Consider the following 25,394-nt stretch of genomic DNA (forward strand, 5'->3'; position numbering starts at 1 on the left):
TTCAAAAGCAAAGTGTTTCCAATAAATGGTTCCAGAACAACCCCATATTCAAATGAGAATGGAAAGTAAACTTTGACTTTCACTTCATACCATATGTAAAAATTAAACTGAAATGAATAATTTACCTACATCTGAAAGCAAAAATTATTATTTTCTAGAAATAAAACAGATGAATATTTTTGTGACTCTCAGGCAAAGTTTTCTAACACAGATGAAAAAAGATAAGAACCATAAAAGAAAAAATATATAAATTGTAATTTATCAAAATTAAAAACTTCTGTCGGGAAACAAAGGGGAAAAGGAAAGCCACAGGCTGGGCATCATACGAAATATGAGATATGAAAGAAAGAACTGATTTACAGAATATATAACAACTTCTACACAATAATTAGGAGAAAACAAACATCCTATCTTTAAAAAAAAAAAAAAGAGAGACAAAAGTAATTCACACAGGCAATTTGCAAAAGGAGATTTCCAAATGGTCAATAAGCATATAAAAATTTGATGAACAGCTCACGCCTGTAATTCCAGCACTTTGGGAGGCCAAGGCAGGTGGATCACGAGGTCAAGAGATCGAGACCATCCTGGCCAAAATGCTGAAACAAAAAAATTAGCCGGGCGTGGTGGCGCCTGTAGTCCCAGCTACTTGGGAGGCTGAGGCAGGAGAATCACTTGAACCTGGGAGGCGAAGGTTTCAGTGAACCAAGATTGTGACAGAGTGAGACTCCGCCTCAAAACAAAAAAAAAAGAAAAGAAAAAAGAAAATTTGATGAACATTATTACTCAATATGGAATAAAGAAACTAAAAGTCACAATGAGACATCATTTCACATCTTCTACAATGTGTAATATTAAAAATTTTGATGAGACTATGTGTGGGTAAGAATGTAGAACAAAGCCATGTTTACAAACTACTTGTAGGATTATAAAATGCTATTGTCACTTCGATAAACTGTCAGTTTCTTAAACGTTTACACATAAATATGCTCTATGACCCAGCAATTCCATTCCTAGGAACTGGAGAAATAAACCCATATGTCTATAGAAAGACATGTACAAGAATATTCATAGCAGCTCAATTTGTAATAGCCTATAATTGGAAACAACCCAAGCCTATCAATAGGAGAAAGTGTAAACAAACTGAAATATTCACAGCAAAGGAACAGGACTGAGTAATACAAAAGAATAAACTACTAACATACACAAATACACAGATGAATCTCAAAAACATTTTTTTATGAAAGGACACATATAGAAGAGTACTTACTGTACGATTTCATTTGTATGTAAGTTCAGAAATAGGCAAAGCTAAATCTATGCCGACAGATATTAGGATGTATTGAATGAGGTAACAAGGGTGCCTTCTGGGGTGCCAGAAGTATTCCTTTTCTTGTTTTGGCTAATGGTTGCACTGTGTCTACCTTTCTTAAAATTCTTCAAGTTTTACACTTGATTTGTGCATTTTACTTACTACAAATTATAGCTCAACAAAATACTATTAGTATAAACCAAAAATAAGATCTAGAAGTAATCACCATTTGATATCTAAAGAGAACCCTAGAAGTGTCAGACCACAGTGTTTGTCACAAACTCAGGGAGATAAATGAGAATGGTGGTTGCAGATTCTGGAGGTGTTCCAAGATACTCCATTCCCAGGTTCTTGTCTGAAACTTTGTTATGAGTATACATAAAGTCAAATTTGGGATGGATTTTCTTGAAATATTTGGTGTCTAGCCCTGGTAATTTAAGTTAATTATTTGATTATTACTCTTTGTCAATCAAGAGACCTTATTATAACTGTAATACTACATAAAAATTCTTGGTAATTCATCTTAACAAAACATCATGTACAAGCAGATAAAAGACACGCAGATAAACTAGCAAATTCTTATGAGGCTTCTCAGAGGAGAGAACTGCTGGTTTACATCCAATATTTGTATTTAAGAAGCATTTAAATATTTTAGAATATATACAAGTATCTTAGTTTGGAATGTTTCCTCAGTTTCCAGCTGGATCCTACTTTAAAAGGAATGACATATATTTTTAGCTTCTTACATTTGTATGGGCCCTAAAACTTCTTGTTATTCTTTACATGGAAGAAAAAAAAAATACACTTGGAATGGAAAAACACATTATTGTTTACCATATTTTTCTGGTAACTGCTAAGAAATTCCAGTAGTTAGTAATTAATAAAATATATAATACAAAGATATGGCTGTTGTTAGTAATAAAAAGATACGGTTTCCTTACTCAAGTCTATGCTACTTAGACGGGAAGAAGGTGGCTGGAATCTTCACAATCTGAGGCACTAGTTCTCTGGATATGCTAGTTAATTCTTGCAGGCAGCTGTAATGCATTTCAAATGTAAGTGTTGCCAGCAACCATTCTCTGAAAGACAAATGCTGTTGATTAAGGTGCTTGTTGCTGGTTTCTTACGGCTTTTGCCTGGTTTTGTAATCTTTCAGGCACATTTTATGGTTAAGCTAGTAATTACCCAGCCTAGATTTCTTACAGAGATATTCCAGAGCATAGTTGTTTCATTGTACTTTACAAACTATTTTCCCCATTTCTTGATGGCAATTAATGGCAAGGACAATTTTATAAAGTACAGTTCAAACTTAACCAAAAACTTATTTCATTCACTGATCCCAAATCTGCTTTCTCCTTCCCTTGGTTTCTTTATCTCCTGAGATGTCTGTATTGTAAGTTGCGACAGACTTATAGGCTAATGTCCTTCAATCTCAAAAACATGTGAGGATCACTGATCACTGAACTGAACTTTGCCACATAAAGAAGGAAGAGCATGGAGAAATATTTGGAAGTGGAGAGACTGAGAATAATACATTGGTGACAACCCTAATTTATTTCCCAGCAACTTCAAAGTGTGGACACAGGGCCTACTTTTGCTGAAATTTACCAGACTGAGATAACTGACTAATTGTATCTCTAAGGAGAATTCTGCTTATTAATATACAGGGAAGCAATGATGCTCAAGATGGTCAGTGTCTGCACAGTAGCTATCATGTAAGTGCAATGCAAATCTCATTTTTTCCTTCTTTTATTCATTTATTAGGAAGTGCAGAAGACAACCACAGAAACGATACCAGTCTACTACTGCACTTCATTTTGAATTGCCTTGCAGAGCTATTAATCAAAAGTACAAAGCAAAATTTATATGCAGTAAATTAAACCATATCATTGGAATTTATCACTTAGGCCATTTCCTCCCCGTTGAAAATTCTTGAGCATATCCAAGGTAATCTGCCTGAAAACATAATTATTTTGGGGGTATAGTAATACTTTCAATAGACTCAGAGGGTATATCAACTCTTTTACTCCTATTCCTGTTAAAAACTTATATACAAGACATTAGTATTTTGAAAATATGTTTGTTATCAAATGAAGTATACATTTAGATTTTAAAATAATTCACCTGGCTGGGCACATGTAATCCCAGCACTTTGGGAGGCCAAGGCAGGCAGATCACCTGAAGTCAGGAGTTTAAGACCAGTCTGGCCAACATGGTGAAACCCTGTCTCTACTAAAAATACAAAAATTAGCTGGGCTTGGTGTTGGGGACCTGTAATCCCGGCTACTGGGGAAGCTGAGACAGGAGAATTGCTTGAACCCAGGAGGCGGAGGTTGCAATGAGCCGAGATCACGCCATCGTACTCCAGCCTGGGTGACAAGAGAGAAACTCTGCCTAAGGAAAAAAAAAAAAAAAATTAGGGTGATAATTTTTTATAACTTCCACATACTTTGCCCTTTATGGAAATGAGCACCACAGTGAAAACAGGGAGGCAGGAAGCCAGGCAAGAGATGATAGTCACCAGAACTAAAGTGTTGTGGATTTAAGATACATATTGGGGCCATGATAAATTGCTAATGAATTTAATATAGGAGATAGAGAAAAGATGATTCCTGGTTTGGGAACTGGAAAAACAAGCCAACAGAAAACTTTGATTGTTATCCAACTATAATCTCTGAAGAAAGAGCTTTTTAGACAATCTTTAGTACACTAAAAGAACCCATAAGCTTCTCCACCAGGCTATGGGCCATTCATTAAAGAATGCTGTAGTCATAGTGTAGTAGGGAACACACTGGGATTGGAGACTTGGCTTCAACTGTGTGACCTCAGTGAAGTCATCAAACCACGCAAAGATATTTTTTTAACGGTAAAATAGGTCAATGATACTTTCTCTACAAAGTTCTTATGAGGGTCAAAAGAGATAATGCTTGAAAAAAAAATGCCTTTGGTGGAAGTTAAATTCTTAAGAGGCATTGTAGCTGTGCCTTTTAAATCTCCTTGTGTGTTACTTAACATGATGTCATAACTAAGGAGAGTCTTTTTAGTATTAGATTGATTTTGATTGTTCTAAACACTTTATTGGTAATAATTGATAATCACATATAACATACTATATATATTTATGTATTATATAGTTATATACTAACTTATACAAATATGTGTGTGTTTACACACAAACAATAACAAAGAAAATATAACAACCTGAAATTTGACCTGGGCATTCTGTTTTGACATAATGCTGATGACTAGTTTAGCACCAACTAAAGAATGTGGTAGCAAAGATAGTATCTCTTTCTCAAACTTATTTATTCTTCTCAATGCCAGGATGGTCAAGACATGCCTGAGGCTTTGTGGTTGATGTCTCTTGAGCAGAAGATCAATTCTGATTTCTGACCCCTCTGGAGGCTGTCCAAAGAGAAAGGCAAAGGTCTCAGTTGAACAGCATCTTTCACATTGACCTGTTCATTTATTTGAATCAGCAGCACTATTTAAATAGGAATCAGAGGCCAGTGAAAACAGCATAAAGCTCCTGGATTGATGCTTTCAGTTAGAGGAATTATATTCTGCTGTATATCTCCTCCTATAGCATCATGTTAGTGTGTTTCTCTTGGTACTTCCCACTGCCATTGTAATATACCTGTGTGTTTGCATATATCATGTATACACATATACACACATATATTTATGTATGTATATCCAATATGTGATATTGTATATATACTGTAGTATAAATACAGGCTAACAACCTTCACGTCTGCTATCACCTTAGAAGTCCTTATCTTTCTGTAGTATCTCAGCCCCTCGTTTATACTAGAAAGCAAATTTGTTTCAGATGAATGAAAGCATTAGTGATTATATGGATGCCTAGATAAAATGAGTGAAATTCTTAAGCAAAATTCTAGCCTGCTGGAAGACGGGAATTAATCTGGTATTTTCATGGCAGGCAGATTAATGTAAAAGTTCCCTTTCTTTAAACTGATATTTAAAATCATTCTGTAACATTAATATTCATTTATTCATTCAAAAAACATTTTTGAGTATCTACTATATCCATGGTACTCTACTAAATATCGGGAATATGATAGTAAAATTAAAAACAGCTCCTGCCATCACAGTATTATCCTCTAAGACATGTCCTGGACTTAAATTACATATTAAATTAATATCTGATTTTCAAAATAACATTATCAGAGACAACCTTTACTTGGGCTGCTGTTTAAAGAAGTACTCTTACCTTTCTTCCCATCACTACTACTTAAGGTTTGGGTGCCTGGTTTCATATTTTCACAGTCAGGTTGCAATTCTAATGTTGACTTATGAATGTGAAGGTTTTACAGCAACTACTTTCTCTTCAATAACACAGATTTAGAAATAAACTGAATTAAGAAGAAAACTCCACAGACATTACTGAATTTCATGACAAAGCTGTGGATGTAACTGACAAAGTAAACTATACCATTTCCTTATTCTGTAGATGTTCCCTGAAGAGTAATGTGTTAGGTAGAATATTCTTTATTGGGTATTTAGAAAAAAAAATGTAGTCTGCATTTTCCTGTGGAAGCAATGGGGTCACAATAGCATAGCATTAATGAGAATGTAAAATGTGCACTGAAGTATCATTTCTAAAATATTTCTCTAATAGACCATAAATGGAAAAGTTTCTTGTCTGAGAGGGCTGCAAGGAGGAAGAGATGTGAAGAGTTTAATAGGATTTATGGTAAGCAATTTATCATAATATTTTCTGACCTGATGTGATTTTTACCTAAGAATTATTTTTTAGGTCTGCTGGCAAGATGGCCAAATAGGAACATCTCTAGTCTATAGTCCCCAGCAAGACTGGTGCAGAAGGTGAGTGATTTCTGCATTTCCAACTGAGGTGCCTGGTTCATCTCATTGGGATTGGTTGGACAGTAGGAGCAGCCCACAGAGGGCAAGCTGAAGCAGGGTGTGGCGTTGCCTCACCTGGGAAGCACAAGGGGTTGGGGGATTTCCCTTTCCTAGCCAAGGGAAGCCATTAGAGACTGTACCGGGAGGAGCAGTGCACTCCGTCCCAGATACTATGCTTTTCCCACGGTCTTCACAACCAGCAGACCTCTGGTGCCTGGCTCGGCGGGTCCCACCCCCATGGAGCCCAGCAAGCTAGGATCCACTGGCTTGAAATTCTCACTGATAGCACAGCAGTCTGAAGTCAATGTGGGATGCTAGAGCTTGGTGAGGGGGAGGGGCATCTGCCATTGCTGAGACTTGAGTAGGGGGTTTTAACCTCACAGTGTAAACAAAGCCACAGGGAATTTCAAACTGGGCAGAGCCCATGGCAGCTCATCAAGGCCTCTGTCGCTAGACTGCCTCTTCAGATTTCCTCCTTTCTGGGCAAGGCATCTCTGGGGGGGTGGGGGGGGGAGGGGGCAGAAACTCCAGTCAGGGACTTATAGAGAAAATCCTCATCTCCCTGGGACACAGAACCTGGGGGAAGGGGTGGCTGTGGGCACAGCTTCAGCAGACTTAAATGTCCCTGCCTGACAGCTCTGAAGAGAGCAGTAGATCTCCCAGCATAGCATTTGACCTCTGATAAGGGACAGACCGCTTTTTCAAGTGGGTCCCTGACCCCCATGTATGCTGACTGGGAGACACCTCCCAGTAGGGACTGACAGACAACTCATACAGGAGAGCTCTTGCTGGCATCTGGCAGGTGCCCCTCTGGAATGAACCGTCCAGAGGAAGGAACAGACAGCCGTCTTTGCTGTTCTGCAGCCTCCGCTGGTGATAACCAGGCAAACAGGGTCTGGAGTGGACTTCCAGCAAATTCCAGCAGACCAGCAGAAGAGAGGCTTGACTGTTAGAAGGAAAACTAAAAACAGAAAGGAATAGCATCAATATCAACAAAAAAGACAACCACTCAGAGACCCCATCCGAAGGTCACCAACATCAAAGATCAGGAAAAAAACCAGCACAAAAAGGCTGAAAACTCCAAAAACCAGAACACCTCTTCTCCTCCAAAGGACCATAACTCCTCACCAGCAAGGGAACAAAACTGGACGGAGAATGAGTTTGACAAATTGACAGAAGTAGGCTTCAGAAGGTGGGTAATAACAAACTCCTCTGAGCTAAAGGAGCATGTTCTAAGCCAATGTAAGAAAGCTGAGAACCTTGGAAAAAGGTTAGACGAATTGCTAACTAGAGTAACCAGTTTAGAGAAGAACATAAATGAACGGATATAGATGAAAAACACAGCATAAGAACTTCGTGAAACATACACAAGTATCAATGACTGAATCAATCAAGCAGAAGGAAGGATATAAGAAACTGAAGATCAACTTAATGAAATAAAGTGAGGAGCCAAAATTAGAGGAAAAGAATAAAAAGAAATGAACAAAGCCTCCAGGATGTATAGGACTACGTGAAAAGACCAAACCTATGTTTGATTGGTGTACTGAAAGTGATGGGGAAAATGGAACCAAGTTGGAAAACACTCATCAGGATATTATCCAGGAGAACTTCCCCTTCCCCAACCTGGCAAGTCAGGCCAACTTTCAAATTCAGGTAATACGGAGAACACCACACAGATATTCCTTGAGAAGAGCAACCCCAAGACACATAATCGTCAGATTCACCCAAGGTAGAAAGGAAGGAAAAAATGTTAAGGGCAGCCAGAGAGAAAGGTTGGGTTATCCACAAAGGGAAGCCCATCAGACTAACAGTGGATCCCTCTGCAGAAACCCTACAAGCCAGAAGAGAGTTGGGGGCCAATATTCAACATTTTTAAAGAAAAGAATTTTCAATGCAGAATTTCATATCCAGCCAAACTAAGTTTCATAGGTGAAGGAGAAAGAAAAATATCCTTTACAGGCAAGAAAATGCTGAGAGATATTGTCACCACCAGGCCTGCCCTACAGTAGCTCCTGAGGGAAGCACTAAACATAGAAAGGAACAACTGGTACTGGCCACTGCAAAAACATGACAAATTGTAAAGACCATCGATGCTATGAAGAAACTGCATCAACTAACGGGCAAAATAATTAGCTAGCATCGTAATGACAGGATCAAATTCACACATAATATTAACCTTAAATGTAAATGGGCTAAATGCCACAATTAAAAGACACATATTGGCAAGTTGGATGAAGAGTCAAGACCCATCAGTGTGTTGTATTCAGGAGACCCATCTCACATGCAAAGACACACATAGGCTCAAAATAAAGGGATGGAGAAATATTTACCAAGCAAATGAAAAGCAAAACAAACAAACAAACAAACAAAAAAAAACAAACAAAAAAACAAAAAACGCAGGAGTTGTAATCCTAGTCTCTAATAAAACAGACTTTAAACCAACAAAGATCAAAAGAGACAAAGCCATTACATAATGGTAAAGGGATCAATGCAACAAGAAGAGCTAATTATCCTAAATATTTTTGTACCCAATACAGGAGGACCCAGATTCATAAAAGAAGTTCTTAGAGACCTAAAAAGAGACTTAGACTCCTACACAATAATAGTAGGAGACTTTAACACATCAATGTCAACACTAGACAGATCAATGAGACAGAAAATTAACAAGGATATCCAGGACTTGAACTCACCTCTGCACCAAACAGACCTAATAGACATCTACAGAACTCTCCACCCGAAATCAACAGAATATACATTCTTATCAGCACTGCATTGCACTTATTCTAAAAAACGACCCCATAATTGGAGGTAAAACACTCCTCAGCAAATGCAAAATAACAGAAATCATAACAGTCTCTCAGACCACAGTGCAATCAAATTAGAACTCAGGATTAAGAAACTCACTGAAAACTGCACAAGTACATGGAAACCAAATAAACTGCTCCTGAATGACTACTGGGTAAATAATGAAATGAAGACAGAAACAAAGATGTTTATGAAACCAATGAGAACAAAGACACAATGTACCAGAATCTCTGGAACACATTTAAAGCAGTGTGTAGAAAAAAATTTATAGCATTAAATGCCCACAAGAGAAAGCAGGAAAGATCTAAAATTGACACCCTCACATCACAACTAAAAGAACTAGAGAAGCAAGAGCAAACAAATTCAAGGGCTAGCAAAAGACAAGAAATAACTAAGATCAGAACAGAACTGAAGGAGATAGAGACATGAAAAGCCTTTCAAAAAAATCAATGAACCCAGAAGGTGCTTTTCTGAAAAGATCAACAAAATAGATAGACTGCTGGCTAGACTAATAAAGAAGAAAAGAGAGAAGAATCAAACAGATGCAATAAAAAATGAGAAAGGGGATATCACCATTAATCCAACAGAAAAACAAACTAGAATCCGAGAATACTATAAACACCTCTTCACATATAAACTAGAAAATCTAGAACAAATGGATAAATTCCTGGACACATACACCTTCCTAAAACTAAACCAGGAAGAATCCAAATCCCTGAATAGACCAATAACAAGTTCTGAAATTGAGGCAGTAATTAATAGCCTACCAACCAAAAAAATTCCAAGACTGGACGGACTCACATCCGAATTCTTCCAGCGATACAAAAAGGAGCTGGTACCATTCCTTTTGAAACAATACCAAACAACAGAAAAAGAGGGAATCCCCCCTAACTCATTTTATGAGGCCGGCATCATCCTGATACCAAAACCTGGCAGACACACAACAAAAAAAGAAAATTTTAGGCCAGTATCCCTGATGAACATCGACGCAAAACTCCTCAATAAAATACTGGCAAACCAAATCCAGCAGCACATCAAAAAGCTTATCCACCATGATCAAGTGGGCTTCATCTCTGGGATGCAAAGCTGGTTCAACATATGCAAATAAATAAATGTAATCCATCACATAAACAGAACCAATGACAAAAACCACATGATTAGCTCAATACATTCAGAAAAGGCTTTCAACAAAATTCAACACCACTTCATGCTAAAAATTCTCAATAAATTAGGTATTGATGAACGTATCTTAAAATAATAAGAGCTATTTATGACAAACCCATAGTCAATATCATCCTGAATCGGCAAAAACTGGAAGAATTCCCTTTGAAAACCAGCACAAGACAAGGATGACCTCTCTCACCACTACTATTGAACATAGTATTGGAAGTTCTGGCCATGGCAATCAGGCAATAGGAGGAAATAAAGGGTATTCAATTAGGAAAAGAGGAAGTCAAATGTTCTCTGTTTGCAGATGACATGATTGTATACTTACAAAACTCCATAATCTCAGCCCCAAATGTCCTTAAGCTGATAAACAACTTCAGCAATGTCTCAGAGTAAAAAATCAATGTGGTAAAATCACAAGCATTCCTATACACCAATAATAGACAAACAGAGAGCCAAATCATGAGTAAACTCCCATTCGCAATTGCTACAAAGATAATAAAATGCCTAGGAATGCAACTTACAAGGGATTTGAAGGACCTCTTCAAGGAGAACTACAAACCACTGCTCAAGGAAATAAGAGAGGACACAAACAAATGTAAAAACATTCCATGCTCATGGATAGAAGACTCAATATCATGAAAATGGCCATACTGCCCAAAGTAATTAATAGATTCAATGCTATCTCCATCAAGCTACCATTGACTTTCTTCACAGAATTGGAAAAAACTAGTTTAAAGTTTGTATGGAACCAAAAAAGAGCCCACAGAGCCAAGACAATCCTAAGCAAAAAGAAGAAAGCTGGAGGCATCCTGCTACCTGACTTCAAACAATACTACAAGGCTGCAGTAACCAAATAGCATGGTCCTAGTACCAAAAAAGATGTATAGACCAATGGAACAGAACAGAGGACTAGGAAATAACATCACACATCTACAGCCATCTGATCTTTGACAAACCTAACAAAAACAAGCAATGGGGAAAGGATTCCCTATTAATAAATGATGTTGGGAAAACAGGCTGACCATATGCAGAAAACTAAAACTGGATCTCTTCCTTAAACCTTATACAAAAATTAACTCAAGGTGGATTAAAGACTTAGACGTAAGACCTAAAACCATAAAAACCATAGAAGAAAACCAAGGCAATACCATTCAGGACACAGGCATGGGCAAAGACTTCACGTCTAAAACATCAAAAGCAATAGCAACAAAACTCAAAATTGACAAATGGGATCTAATTAAACTAAAGAGCTTCTGCACAGGAAAAGAAACTATCATCAAAGTGAACAGGCCATCTGCAGAATGGGAGAAAATTTTTGCAATGTATCCATCTGACAAAGGGCTAATATCCAGAATCTACAAAGAATTTAAAACAAATTTACAAGAAAAAAACAATCCCAACTAAAAGTGGGTGAAGGATATGAACAGACACTTCTCAAAAGAAGGTATTTATGCAGCCAACAAACATATGAAAAAAAAAAAAACATCATCACTGGTCGTTAGAAAAATGCAAATCAACACCACAATGAGAAACCATCTCACACCATTTGGAATGGCAATCATTAAAAAGTCAGGAAACAACAGATGCTGGAGAGGATATGGGGAAATAGGAACACTTTTGCACTGTTGGTGGGAGGGTAAATTAGTTCCACCATTGTGGAGAACAGTGTGGCAATTCCTCAAGGAGCTAGAACTAGAAATACCATTTGACCCAGCAATCCCATTACTGGGTATATACCCAAAGGATTATAAATCATTCTATTATAAAGACACATGCACACTTATGTTTACTGTGGCACTGTTCACAATAGCAAAGACTAGGTACCAACCCAAATGCCCATCAATGATAGACTGGATAAAGAAAATGTGGTACATATACACCATGGAATACTATGCAGCCATGTAAAAGAATTAGTTGCTGTCCTTTGCAGGGACATGGATGAAGCTGGAAACCATCATTCTCAGCAAATTAACACAAGAACAGAAATCCAAACACTGCATGTTGTCACTCATAAGTAGGAGTTGAACAATGAGAACATATGGACACAGGAAGGGGAACATCACACATTGGAGCCTGTTGGGGAGTGGGGAGCTAGGGGAGGCATAGCATTAGAAGAAATACCTAATGTAGATAATGGGTTGATGGGTGCAGCAAACCATCATGGCATGTTTGTACCTATGTAACAAACCTGCACGTTCTGCACACGTACCCCAGAACTTAAAGTATATAAAAATTTTTTTTTAACTTCTTTAACTTTCATTATGTTTTATGACACAGCATTGTAAAACCAAATATTTTGAACAAAATTTGTGAACCAAAAGGTCAGGCAGAAAAAAAGAACATAAGATCTGAAATGAAGATATGCATAGGTGGTAAAGAAGTAGAAAAAGAATATGATTTTGAAAATATCTTGGAATTTGCGGTTCAGAAAACATGAATTTGTGTCCTGGATTAGTCACCTATTTGCCTAATGATCTAATCACCTAAAATCTGTAAGCCTTTGTTACTTCACCTATTTATGAAAGTGTGACACCATTCACTGTATACTATCTCACAAGGCTGCTTCAGGAAGGATATAATTGTATGGGAACGTGTGTAGGGAAATTTCACAGAACTAGTAATTATTTATACGTTCAAGAAGTTTGGCACTAATGGGAAAATGAGAGCTGGCACAGAATTTCAAAAGATGGGAAGATCTTCTGGGATGGAGCTAGGGATTGAATTACGTCCTCCTAAAATTTATACTTTGAAGTCGTAACCACCAGTACTTCCAAATCTGACCTTATTTGCAAACAGGGTAATTGTAGCTGTAATTACTGTTAAGATGAGGTCATACTAGAGTGGGGTGGGCCCTAATCCAATATGACTGTTGTCCTTATAAAAAGGGGGAAATCCAGACACAGACACAGACACATATAGAAGGTAAACATTATGAAGGGGCATAGAGAGAATATGGCCATCTACAAGCCAAGGTGAGAAGCCTGGAACAGGTCTTTTCCTCATAGCCCTTGGAAGAAACCAACCCTGCCAATACCTTGATTTTAGCCTTCTAGCTTCCAGAACTGTGAGACTGTCTGTTGCTTAAGTCACCCAGTTTGTGGTGCGTTGTTATGGCAGTCCTAGCACACTCATGCAGATGAGAGATTCTATGCCAGTCTCTAGGCTGAGGAAAATAACCAAAGAATAGGAAAAAGCTGAAGATGAAAGGTGTGTGTGGTTGGGTGAAGAGGAGGGAAGATTTATGACAGAGCACATTTCTAAGGTGGGTTGAAGGCTGAGAATTAGAGCTTGGGATTGGACTTAAAAATATATATATAGATAGACAGACAGACAGATAGATAGACAGACAGACAGACAGACAGACAGACAGACTGGGCGCAGTAACTCATACCTAATCCCAGCACTTTGAGAGGCTGAGGTGGGTGGATCAGCTGAGATCAGGAGTTCGAGACCAGCTTGGCCAACATGGTGAAACCCCATCTCTACCAAAGATACAAAAAAATTAGCTGGGCATTTTATCATATGCCTGTAGTCCCAGTTACTCAGGAGACTGAGGCAGGAGAATTGCTTGAACCTGGGAGGTAGAGGTTGCAGTGAGCTGAGATGGCACCATTGCACTCCAGCCTGGGCAACAATAGCAAAACTCCATCTCAAAAATAAAATGAAATAAAAATAAAAATAAAATAAAAAGTAAATATGAGGAAAGCTTCTTCCTCAAATTGGAGGTCAGGAAAAGAGGAAAAGTATGAAAGTATTATTTAGGAGCCAGTACCATAATGCTTTCTTGCTATTATTCATTCTTCACAAAATTTTGTCCTGTAACCTCCATTAGATTACAAGTATCCTGAGGAGACAGAATGTCCTTAGATTTCATTTTATTTTTCTTATCATTTTCATATGAGGTCAGAGCATATGGGATGTTTACTAAACAATATTGACCAATTGCAATATTTTGAACATGACTCAACAGCTAAAGCAGTTCCATATCAATTTCTGTTTAAATATATAACTACTATACTATAACAATAAAAAAGAAAAAAACAGCAATAATTTAAGAATAACAATACACAGGAAGACAGATTCACAAATATAAAGAAAATAACTTTTAAATTTTCCCATCTACTTGGGTATTTTGTGGAAAATAAAGACTATTAATATGATGATAAGAGTTCTAGAGATAAAGTCAGTTCCTTCGTTCAACTATTTATGGTGCATATTACTTCCCATGTGGCTTCAGTGGTGGTACCTCTTCATTTAATTTTTTTTGACATAGGGAGTAAACAATAGATTCACATATACCTGATATCCCACCATCATTATTTTAAAAAGGTGATTATCTCTAGCAGAATGACAGAGCCAGTTATAGTAGCTAATGATTGCTGGTCCCTGAAATTATTCTGTGATTATAAATAAAATCATAGAAGTCATATCTTGTCCCACGAGGACACTCACATCACTGATGATAGGCTCATCTTAGCACTTCTGACTGTTATCAGTAATGAAAAGTGGCTGCCCATTTATGTATGGCAATTCCAAGCTAAGCAGTATATTGAATGATGCATTTGTTTCCCATCAAGGTGCCTGGCACAGCACTATTGGAAGTTAGAGTGTGTTATTCCCTCATATATCAAAGTCTGCTTGCCAGTGTTATATTTATTGACCTGTCCAACTCCTTTTCCATGATTGATCACTTTTGCCACCCAAAGCTTTTCCCTGTTACCGTGTTATAGCAAAGTTCTCGACAAAGCTTTGGAAATTAAAAGTCCCCTTTAGTCTTTCCCTGAGAAAATCTTTACTTTCAAAGGAACAAAGGGCATCCAGGACTGTGGCAGAGGATGCTTTTGGTGCCCAATCTCCATTTTTGTCTCCTTTATTACAAAGGAAACCCCTATTTAGTTTTGGGGTACAGTGTACCCACCTTCATATTTCCCAGGTTTAGTTGCTTTGTGATCTAACTGACCAAAATAATATAAGCAGTTTTTCACTGACTGGAGCTTATAGGAAATTAGTGTTTTTTCTCATAAAAAGATACAAACCATCTAGCATTTACCTTGCCCTTCTCTGGTCCTGCTTTTTTTCCCTCTAGTGTGTGATCACTCTATATGATATTGGAATAAAATTTTGTGAAAATAAGGATGAAACTAGCCAGCAAGGCTGCTAATGACTAGGTCTTTTAGGTATTTATAGGAGCCAAATTACTAGCTCTGGTTATCTCTGAACTTCTTGAGAAAATTTGTTCCTTGTTACACTTAAAGTCACTGGTATCTACGTTTTCTGCCTCACAAAGATGAATGCCATCCTAAAGGGGTTCACAGATCTAGAGTGTAGGTGTAACTATTCCAGAATAGCTAGGCTTTGTAATGATATATTGTGTCAGAAAGGACAATGACTTTTTCAACCAATCACCTTCAAGATTAAAATATTATATTTTCAGAATTATAACTTGCAGACTTTGGATTGCTAAAAATTTTTCATATAAGGAAATTAGGTCTGATTTCCTCTTTTCTGTGATTGAACATGTTACAAAAATCTGACATCTTAATTTTGATAAGATAGATATCTTCAGGTCTATCCACTTTCAGCATGATATAAACAAGGTATGTTGGGCTTCTTTCTCTGCATAGCCCAAGTTATGCTTTGTCTATAACTGAATCCTCAGAGAGTTTCATCTTCATAAATTCAAGAGTGTAAAAGGGAAGAAAGAGGGAGAGAAAAAAAAGAAAGAGGTAATAATAGACTGTTGACATTTCCAGTTTCAGCAACTCAGACTAATAACTCTTTGTCAAAAACACAGGGAGAGATATATAGATAGACAGATAGCTAGATAGATATAGATACATACACACTATATAAAAGGTTTGTTTCCTTATAATGTAATAAGAATTGATAAATAAAAGCACTACTATTCATTTTGTTACTGAATTACACCTTTAAATGTAAAATTAATTATAGTATGGATCATGCAAGTATATAAATCATTAAATATCTATGTAATTTGGTGATGATCTTCATCTGAATTTCCTTTTAAGAATTATGAATGAAAAATCTTCATTCAATTTTCAAAGAATGCTCTAGTCAAGCAGTTACTGAAAAATCATTGGTATATTAATGATAAGTAAGTATAACCAACTAGATAATATAGCCTCTTTGAATGATCAGTCTCTGGAACCTAAGCCTACTAGAGGAAGTAATCACTTGTAAACAATGGCACATTTCACCTTACGTCCTATTGATAACTACAGGACCCATGCAAATACAAATAAAAAAAATTCAAAAGAACAATAAACACTATGATGGAAGTACAAAAATCTGTAAGATATACAATAAAGCAATTTGTTGATTCTTTTGTCCTCCTAGGGGTTCTGCATTACTATAAGTGATTACTGAATATGAAATAGGCTGTAGACAAAATTATGAAGTAAAATTTGTATTGATTGCTCCTAGTTTGTCCCCATTTATTCCTGCTGTCTCCTTTTCTGCTTCCCTCACATATTCAAGCCTGCAATCTAATCTATCCCATATCCATCTTTTTTTTTTTTTTTTTTTTAAAGACAGAGTCTCACTCTGTCACCCAGGATGGGGTGCAGTGGTGCCATCTTGGCTCACTGCAACCTCTGCCTCCCAGGTTCAAGCAATTCCCCCTGCCAGTCTCTCGAGTAGCTGGGACTACTAGTGCCCGCCACGATGCCCAGCTAATTTTTGTATTTTTGGTAGAGACAGGGTTTCACCATGTTGGCCAGGCTGTTCTCAATCTCCTCACCTCAAGCGATTCATCTGCCTAAGCCTCCCAAGTGGCTGAAAATACAGGCATGAGCCACCATGCCCAGTCATCTCTCAAACCCATTTTTAACACGCGAACTTAAATCCTTTATTTCTTTTTTTTAATTTTTATTATTATTTTTTATTACTATTATACTTTAAGTTCTAGGGTACATGTGCATAATGTGCAGGTTTGTTACATATGTATACATGTGCCATGTTGCTGTGCTGCACCCATCAACTCGTCATTTACATCAGGTATAACTCCTAGTGCAATCCTTCCCCCCTCCCCCCTCCCCATGATAGGCCCCGGTGTGTGATGTTCCCCTTCCCGAGTCCAAGTGATCTCATTGTTCAGTTCCCACCTATGAGTGAGAACATGCGGTGTTTGGTTTTCTGTTCTTGTGATAGTTTGCTAAGAATGATGGTTTCCAGCTGCATCCATGTCCCTACAAAGGACACAAACTCATCCTTTTTTATTATGTGCCACATTTTCTTAATCCAGTCTGTCACTGATGGACATTTTGGTTGATTCCAAGTCTTTGCTATTGTGAATAGTGTCGCAATAAACATACGTGTGCATGTGTCTTTATAGCAGCATGATTTATAATCCTTTGGGTATGTACCCAAGTAATGGGATGGCTGGGTCATATGGTACATCTAGTTCTAGATCCTTGAGGAATCGCCATACTGTTTTCCTCAAATGTAAAATGGTTGAACTAGTTTACAATCCCATCAACAGTGTAAAAGTGTTCCTATTTCTCCACATCCTCTCCAGCACCTGTTGTTTCCTGACTTTTTAATGATCGCCATTCTAACTGGTGTGAGATGGTATCTCATTGTGGTTTTGATTTGCATTTCTCTGATGGCCAGTGATGATGAGCATTTTTTCATGTGTCTGTTGGCTGTATGAATGTCTTCTTTTGAGAAATGTCTGTTCATATCCTTTGCCCACTTTTTGATGGGGTTGTTTGTTTTTTTCTTGTAAATTTGTTTGAGTTCTTTGTAGGTTCTAGATATTAGCCCTTTGTCAGATGAGTAGATTGCAAAAATTTTCTCCCATTCTGTAGGTTGCCTGTTCACTCTGATGGTAGTTTCTTTTGCTGTGCAGAAGCTCTTTAGTTTAATGAGGTCCCATTTGTCAATTTTGGCTTTTGCTGCCGTTGCTTTTGGTGTTTTAGACCCTGAGAGGAAGCCTCCAAAGCAAGAATCAGACAGATACACTCGCTGTTAAGCAATATTCTATCTTCTGCAGCCTCTGCTGCTGACACCCAGGCAAACAGGGTCTGGAGTGGACCTCAAGCAATCTCCAACAGACCTACAGCTGAGGGTCCTGACTGTTAGAAGGAAAACTATCAAACAGGAAGGACACCTACACCAAAACCCCATCAGTACGTCACCATCATCATCAAAGACCAGAGGCAGATAAAACCACAAAGATGGGGAAAAAGCAGGGCAGAAAAGCTGGAAATTCAAAAAATAAGAGCGCATCTCCCCCGGCAAAGGAGCGCAGCTCATCGCCAGCAACGGATCAAAGCTGGACGGAGAATGACTTTGACGAGATGAGAGAAGAAGGCTTCAGTCCATCAAACTTCTCAGAGCTAAAGGAGGAATTATGTACTCAGCACAAAGAAACTAAAAATCTTGAAAAAAAAAGTGGAAGAATTGATGGCTAGAGTAATTATTACAGAGAAGGTCATAAACGAAATGAAAGAGATGAAAATCATGACACGAGAAATACGTGACAAATGCACAAGCTTCAGTAACCTACTTGATCAACTGGAAGAAAGAGTATCAGTGATTGAGGATCAAATGAATGAAATGAAGCGAGAAGAGAAACCAAAAGATAAAAGAAGAAAAAGAAATGAACAAAGCCTGCAAGAAGTATGGGATTATGTAAAAAGACCAAATCTACGTCTGATTGGGGTGCCTGAAAGTGAGGGGGAAAATGGAACCAAGTTGGAAAACACTCTTCAGGATATCATCCAGGAGAACTTCCCCAACCTAGTAGGGCAGGCCAACATTCAAATCCAGGAAATACAGAGAACGCCACAAAGTTACTCCTCGAGAAGAGCAACTCCAAGACACATAATTGCCAGATTCACCAAAGTTGAAATGAAGGAAAAAAATCTTAAGGGCAGCCAGAGAGAAAGGTCGGGTTACCCACAAAGGGAAGCCCATCAGACTAACTGCAGATCTCTCGGCAGAAACTCTACAAGCCAGATGAGAGTGGGGGCCAATATTCAACATTCTTAAAGAAAAGAATTTTAAACCCAGAATTTCATATCCAGCCAAACTAAGTTTCATAAGTGAAGGAGAAATAAAATCCTTTACAGATAAGCAAATGCTTAGAGATTTTGTCACCACTAGGCCTGCCTTACAAGAGACCCTGAAGGAAGCACTAAACATGGAAAGGAACAACCGGTACCAGCCATTGCAAAAACATGCCAAAATGTAAAGACCATTTAGGCTAGGAAGAAACTGCATCAACTAACGAGCAAAATAACCAGTTAATATCATAATGGCAGGATCAAGTTCACACATAACAATATTAACCTTAAATGTAATGGACTAAATGCTCCAATTAAAAGACACAGACTGGCAAACTGGATAAAGAGTCAAGACCCATCAGTGTGCTGTATTCAGGAGACCCATCTCACATGCAGAGACATACATAGGCTCAAAATAAAGGGATGGAGGAGGATCTACCAAGCAAATGGAGAACAAAAAAAAAAGCAGGGGTTGCAATACTAGTCTCTGATAAAACAGACTTTAAACCATCAAAGATCAAAAGAGACAAAGAAGGCCATTATATAATGGTAAAAGGATCAATTCAACAGGAAGAGCTAACTATCCTAAATATATATGCACCCAATACAGGAGCACCCAGATTCATAAATCCTTTATTTCTATGAAGGCAAAAATGACTGATAACATCTAAAATCTTCCTCTCCTTGCAGCCGTTGAATTTTAATAATGACTAAGGTCTAGAGTGAAATGGAAGAAAGGTATTCCAGCTAAGAACCTTGAAGTAGCCCCACTACATCTAGTTTTAAATAACCACTTAAAATATGAAAGGAACAGATTACCTTTTGATAGCATAATATTCATTATTCAACTCAAGAGAGGAATGAAGACAGAGATTTTACTCAATGTCCACAATAAATACTTATCTTTTTCAGGTGTTTATTTTTGTGTGTAACAAACTTCAAATGTAGATGTTTAAAACAACTTATGATTTCTGACGATTCTCTGGTTGACACCTGGGTGATCTGTTCTGGGGACTCTCATGCAGTCATAGTCAGATGGAGGCTGAGCCTGGAGTCATCTAAAAGTTTATCTTGGCTGCATATTAAAAACGTGTTACTAATATAGCTGGTGATTAATGGTGACTGTCCACTGAAAGCCCTGGTAAGTTTGCTGACTAAAGAACCTACATATGTCTGAAGAAATCTCCATGTGTATTGGGTTTTCTTAGAACGGTTTGGTTGCAAAAGGAGGATCCCAAAAATAAGTATTCCAGGAGATACAGAAAGAAGCTATGAAGATTCTTGTAATTTAGCCCCAGAAGTCACAAAATTTCACTTCTGCCACATTCTATTGGTCAAATAGCCCATATGCAAGACAGGTTATTAGACTGTATCTTTTGATGTGGGAGTAGCAAGATCACATTAAGAACATTTGAGATGAGATATATTTTTAGGCTATCTCTGGAAAAGATACTCCTTCCACATCCTCTGTGGTGAGAGTGCTCATTGTTTTGTAATATAGATTCTCTCATTCCTTTAAAGAATACTTCTCAGAGTTATAACTGGGTCCATAGCTATTTCACTAAAAACTTCATTTTCTAGCTCTCTTTTTCTTTTTAAGTTAATTGTAGCCATGAGACTAAGTTCCAGCCAAGGAATGTGAATGGAAGTGATATGCACATTTTCCAGATCCTTTCTTAAAGTGAAGTTGGTTGCCTGTCATTGACTTTTCTCACCTTGTTTCTACTAGCTTATAAATGATGAAGATCAGAGCAATCATAGGAGCCTGCCCCTTTTTTTTCTTTTTGAGACAGAGTCTCACTTTGTCACCCAGGCTGGAGTACAGTGGCATGATCTCAGCTCACTGCAACCTCCACCTCCTGGGTTCAAGCAATACTCTGCCTCAGCTTCCTGAATAGCTAGGATTACAGGCATCTTCTACTACACCGGGTTAATTTTTGTATTTTTAGTAGAGACAGGGTTTCACCATCTTGGCCAGGCTGGTCTTGAACTCATAACCTCATGATCCACCTGTCTTGGCCTCCCAAAGTGCTGGGATTACAGGCGTGAGCCACCACACACAGCCAGGAGCCCCATTTTAATGACAGCGGAGTCTCTCTCTACTACCCCTGAGCTTTGTATCTTGGAATTGTTTCATAAGATAAGAATAATGTATGCATTCCATTCTATACTCTGCCTGTACCTACCCTAATTTGCCCACTACCAAGCACAATACCTATTTATCTTGATCAAGAAATTGTATTGATAGATCTCTTCATCATAACAGCTTATGCCACTTTTAGATTTGGCACCTTCATATACTATTTCCCAAGCCTCTAGAGTAATTATACACTATTATATTACAAATTTTCTGGATTAGGCTGAAATCCACTAAGGAGATGGTGATATAGCAAATAATATATTGTGTTACTAACCTATAAAGTAAATAACATATATGTTTACTTTTAAAAGTTAACTTGCTCTACCATCAATACTTTATTCTTCATCAATCATTAATAACTGTAAAGTTTATTGCTCATAACAATTTTCCCAGAGGGTATAGGCAAATATTGCTGGCGTAGGCAGAGAAAGAATGGGGAGAAAAAATAGAATCTTTCAAGTTGAAGGCAAACTCTATTTTATGAACTCAAAGTTATGATCTTGTTTAAACTCTAATTATTATTGATATTTCTGTTTATAAAATTATAAAACAAATTCTGTTTCTAAATATTTCCTACAATTAAAATTTTTAGTAACGCTAATAGAATGTATGCTTGACTTGCTAAGATTTCCCCTGTATTTAGATTTCCTCTACACAACTTTTAATCTTCTTTAAAAGGGTATTAAGAGGAGATAAGCTTTGTTGATGCCATCGTTAATTGAGAAAAAATAATCTGTTAACTTTGTAACTGCAAATGGAGGCTGTGTAGTTCTTCAGAAAAGAGATTAGTGCTACAGGCATTTCCTTATTTCAGAGATACCAGCCTAAATTTTGACTAGGTCATGTAAGTTATAAATATTTTTCTTTAAAATTAGAATTTAAAAAATAAAGAAATTCAAGAGAACTAACTTAGTCTTTGAACTTCTGAGTATATATAACAATTCAACAAATAAATAAAATTCTATGAATTTCATTCTATATTCTGCCTATACTTATGCAAATTTGCCCACCTCCTAACACAATTTCTATCTATCTATTGTCTATCACTCGCTCAGTCTCTATCTACACACACAAACACAGTACGTATGTATGTATGTGTATATATATGTGTGTATGTGTATACACATATACTTTAAAAGTTTATTGCTCATAACAATTTTCCCAGAGGGTATAGGCAAATATGGTTGGTATAGGTAGAGAAAGAATGGGAAGAAAAATCATATACACAAACATGTATATAACGCTTTTGCCCAAAAACATACAACATAGCTGAGTTTAGATTAAAGAGGGAGGGCTGAATGACCCAGCCACAATGTAAGAGCACTGAAAAGTTACACAGCAAAAGACACAGATCCAGGGAAATTTGAAAATTTGAGGCTGTTTGTGATAAATTCATCCTCTATCATCTCTCATCCTCCTGCTACCAACACTATCAGGGTTTGAGACATTTCCATTCTTTTCTGTTCCTGAGGTTTCACTTCCTGCTTCTCTGAAGTTGATTCTCTTTATATTTTTGTCAAGAAGGGTACATAAAAAATTGTATTCCCTCTGGGAAAAAATGTTATGAAGTACATATTTTTTTCTTGAAGAATTAATAGATATTGTACCATTATTTCCTAGCATTCAGAATTGCTAAAACGAAAGACCTACCTAGCATTTTTAATCACTGAACTACTCATAAACACTTCAAGCTCTGAGAGCTTCAGGCCAGGACCCAAGCTATTTCTCCAAATAGAGTTGGGAGAAATCCTGGAATAGACTGGTCACAGTTCTTCCTATTATAAAAAGCAGAGTCTGTAGATTGCTTGATAGCTGAATAAAGGAAAAATTGGGGGATAATCCTCTGCCTTTTTCCTAATAGCCACGTATCTCAAATAAAATTCATGTAAGTCATCAGGTTTATTTGGTTTTAAACAACTCTTGCTGTCAAGGATTTATCATCAAATTCTGACAATTTTTTTCCCTAAACTGAATTCCACTGTATTTAGAATGGCAAGATTTATTACTACTTCAAAGAGGAATAAAGTTGTTCCCAACACATTAGAAAACAGAAGCCAAAATACTCTTCACCTCTAGTATTTGTTTCTGTTCTCCCCAAATCTCTATTTAAATGAAGGGTGTCATAAAAATTGCTCTTAGACGTGCATCTTTTTCCATCTCGACTGCCATAGTAAAGGTGTTCTGTTTTGAAATTTAGAAGATTTTAGCATCCTAGAAAGTAAGAAGTAATAGTTATTCCTTGTTTTGATCCTAATGGTTGCTGATGTATTAGCCATCTCATCTCATGGTTATTCTTTCCTTTCACAGTCTATTAATTTGCTGTTCCAGGATCAACAATCTGTAACTCAGTGAAGAGGCCACAACACGTGCAGGCATTTAAGTGTTATCTTCTAAGCTCATGTGTAGTTCCAAGTGTATTTGGTAGAATTTCCTCTTTTGACTCAATTTCATTTTATCTGATCATCTTGGAGGAGAAGAATTGACTGCAACTAGTGTTGTATTTTAAATTATTGTTTGATTCTTTGTCCAATTTCTTTTTTTCCTATTAACTAGTTTAAAAAATAAAAAAAAAAAAGTGTGTTTGCTCTTTCTTTGTCCCTTCCCTAGCTATCACTATTGAAAACCATTTGCTGTTCCCTGGTTTCTGCAAGAGAGTTGAGTCAGAATTAGAAAGGCTTACCTTGGCACTGCTACGCACAAAGTCTATCATTTCCTGGTCACTATTATCCCCTAGAGAAACTAGAAAGCAGAGTGGAAGTTCAGAATCAGCTGATTCTTGCATTCAGTCAGGATTTTAGAAGTTTGGTATATTTTATCAGCCTTAGCAATGGAAAAACTTCACTGTAATTATGGGATATATCTACTGTAAACAATCACCAATCTAGATTCAGAGTTTGCTGAGGTTTTCCCAAATATGTGTCTAAAACTTAAAAACTTAATTTGTTCATATTATATGTAAAGTTAGCTTATTCTACTGAAAAATAAAACATTTAAGGTGTCAGGAAAAATGATTACTTTTTAACAAAAATCAATTATAATTGGGAAAAAACACTCGACATGAATTTGTCTTACTTTGATGAGTTTTTAAAGTGAATCTCTTTTCCTTGTGTGAAAGTTTCTTGAAGCATTGCTACTATTATTAAAATGAATGCATATCAGTTCTTACACTAAAAGAGAATTATATTAATATTATATAATCCCTGGGTACATTTTTCAAGAGTTCATCCTATAATTGCAAACTAAAATGGAAATGCTTTCAATTCAATATGGCAAAAATGTAGATAACATGTACAAAGGCAAAAATACTCATAAAAAAAGATACAATTCTAATAATTTAGGGTAAATAAACAAGTGATTTGGTAGGTGCCATGTCCTGTGCCTGGATCCTACTGTTTGGAATTCCAATCATAGACCCCAAAATAATCACCTATGCCCTGTACTGTGAAAGTCACAGTCTGATAACTTCTTTGCACTATTATTTAAAGAAGAAAATGTAAATACCACACTCCTATCAGCTCTCAATGGAGCAGAAAGCTCAGTTCAACACTGTGCTGTGAAATAAGAATGTTCTCTGTAATTGCAGCAACCAAAATGGTTACCTTTTTACAAAGCTAAAAGAATAATAGCAATAATATAATAAGGTACTGTGTTGCCTAGTTGCCAACTATTGCTAGCATTACTGAAAATGCCAGGCGAGAACTGAGAATCCTGCTTTTACTTTTTATAGGCCAAAAGTCTCCTGCTTTATCCATTTTCATCCTTTATCAGTTTCTTGCCAAATGAATGATCTTGAAATATCAAATGGCAATTTCAAGCATGGAAAAGATGTAGGATCCAGGAAAAGATCATTGTGGCTTTGGATGTACCTACCTCAGGAGTGCATTTAGCTTAGGAAAGAACCAGTTTTATTCATGAGAGCAATCTGAAACATGGTATTCATTTTGTGATTATGATATTCTTCGGAAGTTGCTCAAAAATATTATAATAACAAATGATAGAAGCACCTGGAACTGGTGCCATAAGTTGATGATTAATGTGTTACATTGGCACTATC

The 25,394-nt window shown here is 37.0% G+C and overlaps 1 protein-coding gene across 3 annotated transcripts in view; it reads left to right on the forward strand.

Annotated features, from left to right (window-relative positions):
* LOC144341317 (uncharacterized) overlaps positions 1-23,923 on the forward strand; it is a 356,281-nt gene extending 332,358 nt beyond the window's left edge. For 2 of the 3 annotated variants that reach the window (XM_078004425.1, XM_078004423.1), the window contains 2 exons: positions 6,090-6,157; positions 23,648-23,923. In XM_078004425.1, coding sequence (XP_077860551.1) covers positions 6,090-6,157; positions 23,648-23,684 — 105 coding nt within the window. In that variant the 3' untranslated portion in view covers positions 23,685-23,923. Of the gene's footprint in view, positions 1-3,073; positions 6,066-6,089; positions 6,158-23,647 lie in introns of those variants that run through there. The other variant, XM_078004426.1, reaches the window with a different exon arrangement.
* The last annotated feature ends 1,471 nt before the right edge of the window (positions 23,924-25,394 follow it).

The sequence above is a fragment of the Macaca mulatta genome, chromosome 6 (genome assembly GCF_049350105.2).
Source record: "Macaca mulatta isolate MMU2019108-1 chromosome 6, T2T-MMU8v2.0, whole genome shotgun sequence".
NCBI classification, from domain to species: Eukaryota; Metazoa; Chordata; class Mammalia; order Primates; family Cercopithecidae; genus Macaca; species Macaca mulatta.